This window comes from Suncus etruscus, chromosome 14 (assembly GCF_024139225.1).
Source record: "Suncus etruscus isolate mSunEtr1 chromosome 14, mSunEtr1.pri.cur, whole genome shotgun sequence".
Classification (NCBI taxonomy): domain Eukaryota; kingdom Metazoa; phylum Chordata; class Mammalia; order Eulipotyphla; family Soricidae; genus Suncus; species Suncus etruscus.
In genome coordinates, this window is record NC_064861.1 from 52,175,930 (window position 1) to 52,188,607 (window position 12,678).

General features: G+C 49.2%; 2 protein-coding genes across 2 annotated transcripts in view; one reads left to right on the forward strand and one right to left on the reverse strand.

Annotated features, from left to right (window-relative positions):
- CNGB1 (cyclic nucleotide gated channel subunit beta 1) overlaps positions 1 to 7,225 on the reverse strand; it is a 63,035-nt gene extending 55,810 nt beyond the window's left edge. Inside the window, exons 1-8 of the mRNA XM_049787408.1 lie at positions 7,067 to 7,225; positions 4,432 to 4,489; positions 4,099 to 4,171; positions 3,437 to 3,507; positions 2,857 to 2,902; positions 1,988 to 2,057; positions 1,759 to 1,798; positions 1,148 to 1,301 (exon numbers count right to left, since the gene is read on the reverse strand). Coding sequence (XP_049643365.1) covers positions 1,148 to 1,301; positions 1,759 to 1,798; positions 1,988 to 2,057; positions 2,857 to 2,902; positions 3,437 to 3,507; positions 4,099 to 4,171; positions 4,432 to 4,489; positions 7,067 to 7,225 — 671 coding nt within the window. The remainder of the gene's footprint in view (positions 1 to 1,147; positions 1,302 to 1,758; positions 1,799 to 1,987; positions 2,058 to 2,856; positions 2,903 to 3,436; positions 3,508 to 4,098; positions 4,172 to 4,431; positions 4,490 to 7,066) is intronic.
- The window catches only part of NDRG4 (NDRG family member 4), a 518,571-nt gene that overhangs the window by 97,438 nt on the left and 408,455 nt on the right, over positions 1 to 12,678 (forward strand). The window lies entirely within an intron of this gene.

Below are 12,678 nucleotides of genomic sequence, written 5' to 3' on the forward strand. Positions count from 1 at the left end.
GTTAGCCCACTGGGCTGTCAGACTCGAGCCCAGAAGTCAACTCTGTAGGTCACTGAACCCTCTCTGCCTCTATCCCAACCTCATGACTGTGGCTCAGTCCCCCAGACTTGGAGATGAATTTTAGAGTACACATATACACACATGCATGCACACATGTATTCCACAAGGCACAAAAATCACTCACATAATGTATGTACACATAGACACCATATATACACATGTCATCTGTATATGTATGAATATATACTACACACCATGTGCATATGCATGTCAACCATGTATGTGTATTGCATATACACTATGCATGTACATACACGGCACACATATAAATGCACATAACCCTACAGAATGAAGTACAGAAGTTCCTCCCAAAGCCCATTCTTACAAATATGCATCCTTTGATTTCTCCTGCAGACTGTCTTGCTTATGAGCAAAGGTCTGAGGATTGGAGTAATGGGCTGGGAGTAATTAAGTAGTAAAGCATATGCCTTGTGTGCTTGAAGCCTGGGATTTAACTACTGGCAGCAAAAAAGAGGCTGGGGAGATGGCAAAAGGACTGGGTTAAAGATGGGAACCAAGGTTTGGTCCTTGGCCCCATATGAACTCCTGAGCACTGCTGGTACCACCCCAGAACCTTACCCAGAACTGGTCCCTGAGGAACACAGGGTGTAGCAAAAAATATTAAGAGAAGAAGAAGAAGAAGAAGAAGAAGAAGAAGAAGAAGAAGAAGAAGAAGAAGAAGAAGAAGAAGAAGAAGAAGAAGAAAGCTAAACACCTGCCTAGGCAGTACAAGCTGGTGCAGCTGTGAGAAATGGAGAGAAACGGACAACTATGGATGAAGCCACCAGTTCTGGGTGCAAAATGTGGTTGAGGACAGATGAGGAGAGAAATGTTCCTTCAGGATCTGTGCGCACCCCCACTTGTATTTTTATTTTTTCTTCTCTAGCATGTATTACTTTTGTCCTTAAAGGCCTGAGAGCAGGGGATGGAACCTTTATTCTGCAAGAAGATACAGTATAAGCTGTATCTGACTCATTCTGCACCATGCCAGACCCCAGAATTTTATGGGCAAGTGCTCCCATCAATGCTAAGGTAGAGCGCTGGCCCTGCTACCTTGGGAGCCCATAAGCACACCTAGGAGACTCACCTGTCCCCAGGGGGCGATTGGGTGGTGGCCTGGGGCCCTGGCAGAACCTCTGGAATAGGCTCCTCCTCCAATTCCAGGGGGCCAGGACTGGACAAGGAGTGGGTCTCTGGAGCCTGCGGTGTGGGGTCCATTTCCAAAGGGGATATTGGGGGATCTAGGAAGCAGGGAGAGCAGGTAGAACTTCGTGATCTTACTAAGATCCAGGAGGCAGATTCAAGGTGACAACAGACTAAGTGAAGACAGCTTTGAGAACACATCTATCACCAGAAAACCAGGAACCAGGCCCAGGGAAGGAGAGGCACATGGCCAAGATCTCCAAGCCTGTTCCAAGCCACTGTCTTCCCACTGAAGGGGTTTCAGTGTCTCCCCTCCTCTCCAAAGCTTAAGAAACATGATTCTCCCCAGCCTGCACAGCTGTATGGCAGCTGTAGCCACACCCCATTGTAGCCACTCCCCGTTGTAGCCCCACTGCTGCCCCACTGCTGCCCACCCCATTATAACACCTCCCTGCTTTAACCAGTCCTCAAATATGACTACTCCCTTCTTAGCCACGCCCTCCCAATGTAGTCCCACCTCCTTGTTGTAGACCTGCCCATGATGCGTCCCCCTACCTGGGTCTGGGTCAGCGACTTCTGGCTCATTCCTGCAACCCTAATGAGCAAAGTGGAGTCATGGAGCAAAGACTGCCCCAGAGACCCCTTCCCTGCTGCCACTCCTCCCCATCAAAGTCTTGCTGAAGATCATCAGTTCAGGACCCTGGGGTGTCTAAGAGCGGGGACAGTCTATACAGGAAGGACTTCTTGGAGCCCAGAAATCCTGCACCCCTTTTCCTCAACTCACCTCACAAGCTGGTGGAGGCTGAGGTAGCACCTTCTCCAGGTTCTGCTCAAACCAGCGGAGCAACCAGGGCCTGCACCACAATTCACAATGTGGGGTGTCAGTGAGGAGGCCTCAGGGTATGCTGGGGACCCAGATGCCACCAGTCCTTCTGCTTCCTGGCTCCTTCTCTCACAGAGTCCCCTCAAAGGGCCTCCGGTGGCAGTGGGATTTCAGCCAAGTTTAGATTCTGATTCAGCTTAGACCAGGCTTGAGCACAACAGGTCCAGCTTTGGTGGTCTGAGCAGGGTCAGAGTTTTGGGGTCTCCACAAACCATGGGCTCTTGTGGCTGACAGTTGGGCTTGTACCTTGTGCACCATCTCTATATAAAAGGGCATCTTTGCTTCAAGTCTTTATCATCACAACCTCAAGGTCTTAACTGTTTTTCACGAATGTTGCCTTTTATTTTGCACAGGACCCCATGAATTACATAACTGATTCTGGGGCAAAATTTGGGGTACATATCCATCCAGCCTCCAGTCAACCCTCCCCTCATATCCTCTATAACTGATGACTAGAAGATAACTGACGTGTCCTGTGAGCTTGTCACCCTACATGGCTTTGCTTCCATGAATCATCTGAAGGATCCTGGGGACCCCTGACCAGGGCAGCCTCTGGGGCATATAGGATAGGGATGAGCCGCAACAGAAAGTGCGTGCAGTGTGTGATTCCCTCACTCACTCGAGTACCCACTATGCTGAGCATCCCCTCTTGTATTGGAGGGACAATGGTGGCATAGACAAAAGCCTGAGCCCAGATCCTAAACTTTGCCCAAACCTCCCTAAACACATACTAGTGGTCCCCAAACCAGTGCTCAGGAACAGGGACTCACCCAATGTCCTGAGCCCTGAGGATGTCACTTCGTTCAGTGACTTGTCCTGTAGGGTCAGGGGCAGAGACAGATGTCAGCAGCAGGACCTGCAGGGGCCCCAGTGTGCCTTCTCAAACCCAAGGGCCCTTGGTTGAGAAGTCAGGCCTTGAGAGCTCCCTCTGGAAGAGGCCCAGCCCGTACAACTCACTCCCCTTCTCCCTTCCCAGGATCCTTACCTGAGCACTCAGAGCTGTCTTGCCCCAGGACCTGTGCTCCTGCCTGTAGAGATATGGACAGACACAGACATGGAAAGGCACAGTAATGTGGACAGACACAATGACATGGACAGGCACAGACTTGGACAGAAAAACAAACATTGAAAATAACAGAAAAAAACCACAGATGTGAGATTTGGACAGACACAGACATGGACAGATACACAGAGGTAGATAGGTATATAGATGTGAACCAAAAAGAGGTGGACAGATACATGGACAGACACACACACATGGGCACAGATCTAGAAGCCACTAATGCCCTTCCCACAGAAATACCTGAGCTGGGTCTTCTGGGGTGGCCCCGAGGCTCCTGGCAGGCCTACCCATGCACACAGGCTTCGGGATGACCTTCTCCATGCCCTTCCCGAGCCAATTCAGCACCCGGCCCCTGGGGCTACCAAGGGACAGATAGACACTGGGCTGCCCTGTTCGTACCCCTTTCTGTGAGACACTCACTCCACAATGCCCTTGAAAGCTTGAACTCTCATGTCCCCACTATGTCATGGCAACTTCCCTGAGCCTCATTTCCTCTCTGGGAAATCAACTCTTAGCCTGGCCAGAGACTGGGATGCCATTTCAATATCTGCCACCCGATACTGAATACTGAGTGGCACCCCTGAGTCCACACTCTCTCCCTGCCTGACCCAGGGCCCATTCATCCAGGGACCCACGTCTGTCCTCCAGAAGGACTGTGGTTTCAGTGGCAGAGACTGGTCACCTTAAATGGGACATGAACTATAATGTTTTCACTGGAATGTCATGGCACATAGGAGATTCTGTGTGTCCCCCCTGGAGAACCTGAACCCATCCAGGCCACCCCTCACTCTTCCTCATTCTTAAGCAGGGAGACCCCAATTCTTTGTCTGAATTTCCTATATGTCCTGGGCTTTGTTAGAGGATGAATAAGACCTGAGCACAATGCTGGACCCCACTCCCACCTGGAAGTACCCCCAGTGTGTTGATGCAAGGTGCCAAGGGGCCTTACCTGTTCACTTCAGGGCCCACAGTGGCCTGGGCCTGGAGGGATGTGGGCAGCAGAGTTGGGGATGCCTGGGTTTCTGGAAAAGAACCCCCCAGAATAGAGCTGGATCCTCAGAAAAGGCTTTTTCTGAAGAATGAAAATCAGAGCAGGGGAGAGGGAAGATTCCCCAGGGGATCAGAGGCTTCATTCAGTTCTGCTATTGTGAAAATTCTCAAAAGCTCGGCTTCTTCATAGCTTCTCTAAACTTCCATTTCTCATCTGTAGAGCCATCCTTTAAACACATGGGCCAGTGCTTGGTTCAAGGGACATCTGCAGATGGGGGCACCCATCACTCACCCTTGAGGCTGTTCTTAGCCACGGCCACATCATCTCCCTCCAGTGGATCCTCAGGATGCTGCAGAAAGGACCACAAAGAACTGGCTCACACCAAGCAGCCCCAGTCCCAGCCAGGGATCCCACCCACACAGGATGAATCAACCCCATCCCACTGTCAGTAAATACTGTGGCCTTGTCCCACCTGGTACACTCCCTCCTCACCCACAGTTTCTCGAACCCAACCTGCACCCTCATTCTTCATAGGGTATCCCCTGGGGCCTTTTCACACATAGGTGCACACATAGGTACAAACAACTGCAGGAAGCTGCCCCTGACCTGAGTGAGGAATAAGAGAAGATTAGAAGCATGGAGGGATACTGAGGGGTGGAGAGGGGTGAGAGTCAGCAGCCTGGGCCAAGCTTTTGTGCCCCTGAAACAGCCTCGGGCTTCAACTTTGCCATCTGACTGCTATACCGCCCTATACTGTGTACAACTCACACACATTTATGCATGTACATGAGTACACACAAATAGGCATGCAATCAGGGACACAGACATCTGTGCATGCACAGACATAATTGCACTGCTACATACTGACATGCAAAACACATGTTGGGATAGATAGCATGAGAGATAGCATGAAGGAAGGGCATTTGCCTTGCATGCAGAAGGATGGTGGTTCGAATCCTGGCATCCCATATGGTCTCCCGAGCCTGCCAAGAGCAATTTCTGAGCATAGAGCCAGGAGTAACTACTGAGCACTGCCGGGTGTGACCCAAAATCCAAATAAAAAAAAACCCACTCACATGTATGTGCATGCATGTAAGGCATGACCTGATTCATAGACTTGTGATACTGCATATACATGCATTTGCATGCAGATACATGTACATATCCTTGGACAAACACATCTATGCAGACACTAACAGTGATGCAGAGAAACATCCTTGTGGTTCTATGCACATTATATTTACATGTACAAACACAAGCCCGCTCACACAGAACACAGATATGTGCTCAGGCATTCACACCAGCCTATATGTGCATCAGCACACAAATACAGATGAGCATTCTGCAAGACACACAATTTGTGTATTGGACCTCTAGGGATTCATGTATGGACAAGAATGGGATGCATGCTGAGAACTAAGGTGAAGGGCGGTCAACACTGGTGGTGGGTATGGCCCTAGTTCACTGCCCCTGTGTGCCTGAAATACAACTGTGAAAGACTTGTAATTCACATAGTCTCAATAAAAATTTTTAATTAAAATGAAACATGTATATACACACATGCAAGTACATGTTAATATGTTGTACATACCCATCAGTCTCTGTACACTTAGACACATTATCTTGTTGTGTAAACATGAACATATTAATATGGTTGTGAACATGCAATCAACAAAAGCACACATAGGCACAGACAACACCAAGACACTCAACATATGTATATTCACATGTGTATAAATGCAGAGGTACACAAACATGGTACAGAGTAGAGTGTCTTTCCATGCTCCATGGAACATGGTGGCACTATCCAGTTGCCACCTCACTTCTGCCAGGAGTGCCCCGCCTGCTCAGCTTCGCCCATTTCAGGAAGAACTCGCACCAGTTTCCAATCTTGTAAAGAAAGATAGTTCTCTCCCTCCTCTATGTGGCCATTGTTCTCTGTGTGATACACTTAGCCCCTCGCGGCTGGAAACTGAGGCCATGCTGAAGCTCATCACATTCCTTCCTCCCTCTGCCTCTGGGTGAAATGACAGCTGGGTGCTTGTCTGCTGATACTCACAGGCTTGCTCAGCATCACATTCAGAACTGAGCACCAGCCTGGCATCTGTTTGGAGCTAAATCGAATCTGTTCAGATGAGCCTCTGAATTAGCTGTCATCGGGCTGCTGAATGAATGGGCTGCAGACCTGGCAAGTTTTGCTGCACTCAAAGAAGGGTCCTAGCAATACCGCTCAAAGTGTGCTCCACCAAATTGTTTCTGGTCCACAAGTAATAAGCGGTTTAGAGCACCATGTATATAAATACATTGCTTTCTTCATCAAGAATTTCTTACTAATTGAGGCTGGAGCAATAGTATAGCAGGTAGGGTACTTGCCTTGCAAACAGCCAATCCAGGTTTAATTCCTGGCATCTCATATGGTCCCCCAATCACTGCCAGGAGTAATTACCAAATGCAGAGTCAGGAGAAACCCTTGAGCTTTGCTGGGGTGTGACAATCCACCCATAAAAAGAATTTCTTACTTCAGGGGCCCAAATCCAGTCTGTTGTTTGTTTTTATAAATAAAGCTTTATTAGCACACTGCTATGCTCATTTGTCTTTGCTCTATGTCATGCTATGCTCTTTGTCATTTGACTATTTTCACATTACAATTGGCAGAGCTGGGAATTAACTGAGATGAATGACTCTCAAAGACCGAAACATTTAGTATGTGGTCTTTCATAGAAAACAGTAACAACACTATTTTAGGCAAATCTCACGTACTTTTTTGGCTTGAACTGTATAAGAGCAGGAGATCAGGTGACCTCCAAGTTTCCTTCTACTCCAACTTTCTCTTTGTGGAAGGCTCCTGAGGGCGAGCTGAGTGGATCTGGATTCTCTGATCAGTAAGACCAGAATGTCCTTGTTCCACCTCCACCTCACTTCTTACCAGGTTTCCAACCTCCTCAGTTGCAGGCTCTGGTTCTGTCTCTGCTTCTAGGTCTGGCTCAGGCTCTGGTTCTGCTTCCACTTCCTCTTCCTCTCCCACTTCGGTTTTCTGAGGGGTTACTGGGGGCTGAGGCAGCACCCTCTGGATCCAACCCAACATCCTGACACCTATAAAAGAATCATGTCCTTGGGCTCCAAAGTTGCTTTCACAATTTGGAAGTTGTTTTTTTTGAGTTACATATTTCCCCCATCCTAATCTTTTTTTCATTTTTGTAATTATACCTTAAGAAATTTACATTCGGGGCCGGGCGGTGGCGCTGGAGGTAAGGTGCCTGCCTTGCCTGCGCTAGCCTAGGACGGACCGAGGTTCGATCCCCCGGCGTCCCATATGGTCCCCCAAGAAGCCAGGAGCAACTTCTGAGCGCATAGCCAGGAGTAACCCCTGAGCGTCACAGGGTGTGGCCCAAAAACCAAAAAAAAAAAAAAAGAAATTTACATTCTAAATGTTGTCTAGGACTGTTTGATATCAGACAAAATTCTTTTTTTTTTTTGGTTTTGGGGCCACACTCGGCAGTGCTCAGGGATTACACCTGGCTGTCTGCTCAGAAATAGCTCCTGGCAGGCACGGGGGATCATATGGGACCATGGGATTCGAACCAACCACCTTAGGTCCTGGATCGGCTGCTTGCAAGGCAATCGCCGCTGTACTATCTCTCCGGGCCCCAGACAAAATTCTTATTGTGAAATAATATTCAGCAACCACACCATTATAACTTTTTTAAATATGTGATTAGTAGCCTATGAATATCTTTGATTTCTTGTAAGAACATTATATGATTTTAATGATTTAAAGTAAATGGTTGTTGGGGCTAGAGGGATAGCACATCAGGTAAGGAACTTGCCTTGTATATGGCCAGGCTCAATCTCCAGCAACCTCATGTGGTCCCCCAGGCCCTGTCAGGAGTGAACCCTGAGCACAGAGCCAGAAGTAAGCACTGAACACTACTAGGTGTGACCCAAAATACAAACAAAAAATATTGTATTAAAGACTCTATTTAGGCTGAGCTCGCTCAGCCTTTCCTTATACAGGATCCTTTTCTAGAATTTTTTCTGGTTATGGGGAGCCTCTGGCTCAACACCTGAAGGCACTTGGCCCTGAAGATATCTCCCATGCCAGGGTGGGCAACCTCAGGCTCCAGGTCCTAGCACAGCACATACCCTCTCCAGCCATGCCTATAAAGTACTGGTGCTCTCCTCGGTCAGAGGCCCACCAGACTGAAAAGAGCAGGCATTGAGCCCAGAACTCAACCCTCCAAAAGGTGAGCCTAGGCCAGACCAACACTTGGGTCCCCTGCTGCCCAATGGGTCAGTCTGGAGAGACTTTGATGACCACAATCACATGACTGTAGACAGCTCCAACCTGGCCAGCAGCAGGAACTTAGGGCCCAAACCCAATCTGAGCGCTCTACCCATCCCTGTGCCCACCACCACTGCCCCAGACAATCTTCTAAGCAGTACCGGCAAGGCACAGAGAAGTCAGGAGACTTGCCCAGAGCCACACAGCCAATGAGTTCACACCCAGGCCTGCCTCAAGAAGTCTCTCGGACCCCACACTCACTGGAGACAAGCTGCCCTAAGAATGCTGAGACATGCTGAGATCTGAGAACCACAATGCAAGGATAAGGGTCCCCAGCCTGGCACCACGCTCAGACCTCACTAGAAGAGACACAGCACTTCACGAATGAGAGATAGTAGAAGGATTATGGCACTTGCCTTGCTTCCTGCTGACCTCAGTATTGTACATGTGGCGTAAGCACTACTAAGGGGTCACTCCTGAACACAGAGCCAGGAATAGTCTTTTACCTACCATTGGCCAGACTGGCATTTACCAGGGGTGGTGGGGTGGGGAGATCACTTCTGGAGGTTGGTCCTGAAAAATGTCCCCCAGAGGGCAGCACCTCTGAGTAATGTTTCAGAACCTCCTGGAAATGTCTACGGCAGGGGTCTCAAACTCAACTTACCTGGGGGCTGCAGGAGGCAAAGTCAGGGTGATCCTTGAGTGCAAAGTCAGTAGTAAGCTGACTTCCCTTATTGGGGGGCGGGGGTGTCCCAAACAACTAAAACAAAACAAAACAAAAAAAAGATTCCTCTAGGGCAGGGCCACAAAACGTTGTACCGAGGGCCGCAAACGGCCCGCGGGCCGCAAGTTTGAGACCCCTGATCTAGGGAAGCCATCCTCACTCTCTGTTTTTCTTCTCCCTAGACACAGCTATTTCCTCCTGTGCGGCAGCTGCACATTTTAGTCATGTCCCTGCTGACCCTGTGCAACTGAGGGAGGGGTCCTGAAAGGACCTGTTCAGGGCAATGGACACCATTTGCACCACAGCAAAGTTGGTGAAGACACTGGTACCCGGGTTCCCACACCAACTGGGGCCACGTTTCACAAGCTGCCTTAAGAATGCTAAAATCTGGGGCCGGGCGGTGGCGCAAGAGGTAAGGTGCCTGCCTTGCCTGCGCTAGCCTTGGACGGACTGCGGTTCGATCCCCCGGTGTCCCATATGGTCCCCCAAGCCAGGAGCGACTTCTGAGCGCATAGCCAGGAGTAACCCCTGAGCGTTACCGGGTGTGGCCCAAAAACCAAAAAAAAAAAAAAAAAAAAAAAAAAAGAATGCTAAAATCTGGGGCCGGGCAGTGGCGCTGGAGGTAAGGTGCCTGCCTTGCCTGCGCTAGCCTAGGACGGACCGTGGTTCAATCCCCCGGCGTCCCATATGGTCCCCCAAGAAGCCAGGAGCAACTTCTGAGCGCATAGCCAGGAGTAACCCCTGAGCGTCACTGGGTGTGGCCCAAAAACCAAAAAAAAAAAAAAGAATGCTAAAATCTAAGAACCACAATGCAGTGATAATGGTCCCCAGTCTGGCGCCATGCTCAGACCTCACTAGCAGAGACACAGGAGGGTCCCACTAACCACCCTCACCCCCATTACCTGCTCTGACACACACTGCCAGCCTTCTCTCCCCACTGCTCAGCACCTCACAATCTGGATTAATAGCAACAGCCACGCCAAGAGCTGTGTGCAGAGGATTAGCCTGTGCTGAGAGGTGGGAGGTAATGATGGAAGAGATGAGCTGGGTACCAAGAGCCAACAGAGACGTGGGCCCAGGGAAGGAAACCCCACGAGTCCAGAATGGGCACCATGAGTGACCACAGATTTACCTAGCGGTAAACCAGCAGCCAGCTCCCCATTGACTAGGGCCAAGACAAGCAAGGCTGGCAGAAAAGAGTGCTCAGAGGCCTGTTACTGTTCTAGGGGATTCTTGCAGCATGTCCACTGTCAGTGGTGAGAAACAGTGCTGGACTCTGCTGGACCCAGTACTGGACTCTAGCAGTTTCTTGAATCTTCTGCAGCTGTAGTAGAACCCTCTCCTGCATCTCACTTGGGCTCAGTCCACTCAGGTCTGTGTGTCGCATGAACCCTTTAGCACAAAGAAAAAGACCAAACAGGAAAAACAGATAAACATTGCCAGTTTCAGCATGGGGCAGTGAGAGAGGACAAACCTGGAGTGAAAATAAACTGCTCCAGCGGAGGTGGCTGCAGCAAGAGAGGAGCTGGGGGCTGGGGCGATGTGGAGGGACCTGAGGGATAGAAAGGGTGGGACTGTAATTAGCGAAGGGGCCTAAAGTGGGCCTGGATGAGTGATGCAAAGTTTGCTTCCAAAAATCTGGGGTGCTGCAAATGGGACCAGCACCCTCTGTGTGGTGGGGTTTGGAAGCAGAGAGCACAGCAATAGGGCATTTGCCTTGCATGCTGCCGACCCGGGACAGATCCTGGTTTGATCCCCAGCATCCCATATGGTCCCCCAAGCCCACCAGGGATAATTTCTAAGCATGGAGCTAGGAGTAACGCCTGAGCACCACCGCGTGTGGCCCAACACCCATAAATAATATATTAATTAATTAATTTTTAAAAAGGAACAGGAACCAGACAAGAAGCTAATGTGATATTCATCTGCTGCTGGGTAACCTCAGGGTTTCTCTTCGTGTGCCAGACCTCTGATATGCAGCCTAGGAAGCTGATATGAGAGACTGTTCTCTGTGCCAGCAAGGTTCCACCAGTGGCATAACTCAAGGGGGTCCCTGCCCCTTCTCTGAGACTATTCCTAGGGGGGAGTTGGATACCTGCTTTTTACTCCTGCTCCAATCCCTCCTGTACCAGTCACCCTTCTGCTCTGCCAGGACTGTAAGTGGCTACAGGGCACCACTGTAGAGGTGGTGGGCCTGGGCTAGGCTGGTGGCAGGAGGCAGAGAAAAAGATGGGTGATGGGGGTGGGATGGGGTGTGAGGGTGCTCCACTTGGGATCTGGAGAACCTAGAAAGGCCATTTATTGAAAAAAAGACTCTGGGGGCCGGAAAGATAGCATGGAAGTAAGGCGTTTGCCTTTCATGCAGAAGATCAGTGGTTCGAATCCTGGCATCCCATATGGTCCCCTGAGCCTGCCAGGAGCGGTTTCTGAGCATGGAGCCAGGAGTAACCCCTGAGTGCTGCTGGGTGTGACCAAAAATAAATAAATAAACAAAGACTCTGCTTTGTTAAGAGGTCTAAAAGCTGTCTGGGACAATGTGCACACATATGTGTACATGTGTTATGTGCTTGCATGGATATGATGTGTGTGGCTGGTTGTATATGTGAGGGTGTGCAATTGTATGTGTGTATATGGATTGGTGGAATGTGCATCTGATGTGTGGGGTATATGGTTAGACATGTGCATTTTGGATGTGTATATGTACATATTCTGTGCGTATGACTGTATGTGTGTGACTGTTTTTCATGCATGTATGTGATATGTGGGATGTGTGCATGGCAGAGTAAATGTGGGTTTTATTTCTAAAGAAATAGAAGTGATAGCATAGCTGATTCAGGCTCAATCCCCAGCATCCTATACAGTCTCCCAAGTCTGCCAAGAGTTATTCCTGAGCACAGAACCAGAAATAACCCCCCAAATGCCACTGGATGTGGCCCTAAAACCAGGAAAAAAAAGAAAGTAGTAGTTAAAATGTTTGACAAAGTAGAACCTTGTATTTTGGGGGGTTTCAGGGAGGAAGGCATACCTAGCTGTGCTCAGGAACCACTACTGACTCCATTGTCCAGAATGACTCCTGGTGGTGCCACAGGAAAACCATATGTGATGCCAGGGACTGAACCAGTTGGCTACATGTAAGGCAAGTGCCTTAGTCCTTATTCTATCTCTCTGACCCCAATATCTTCTATCTTGAATCGGTGGTAGTTACATGGAGTTACAATGATTAGTTACCAGGCATATTTTTGCATTTTCTGTAGCTGTATTTTATAACTTGAAAAGTTTTTGATTATTTTTATTGGACCACACCCAGCAATGCTCAGGATTTGCTCTTGGCTCAGCATTCAAAGATAACTCCTCACAAGTTCAGGTGTGGTGCCAAGGATCCAACCTGCTCTGTCACATCCAAGGCAAGAGTCTTTCTGTTGTGCTATTGCTCTGGCACCAAAAGAGGTGTGTTGTTCTGTTTTAAATACTAGGGGTGGTGGCTAGAGAAATAATACAGTGGATAGGGTGCTTGCCTTGCACATGACCAAGC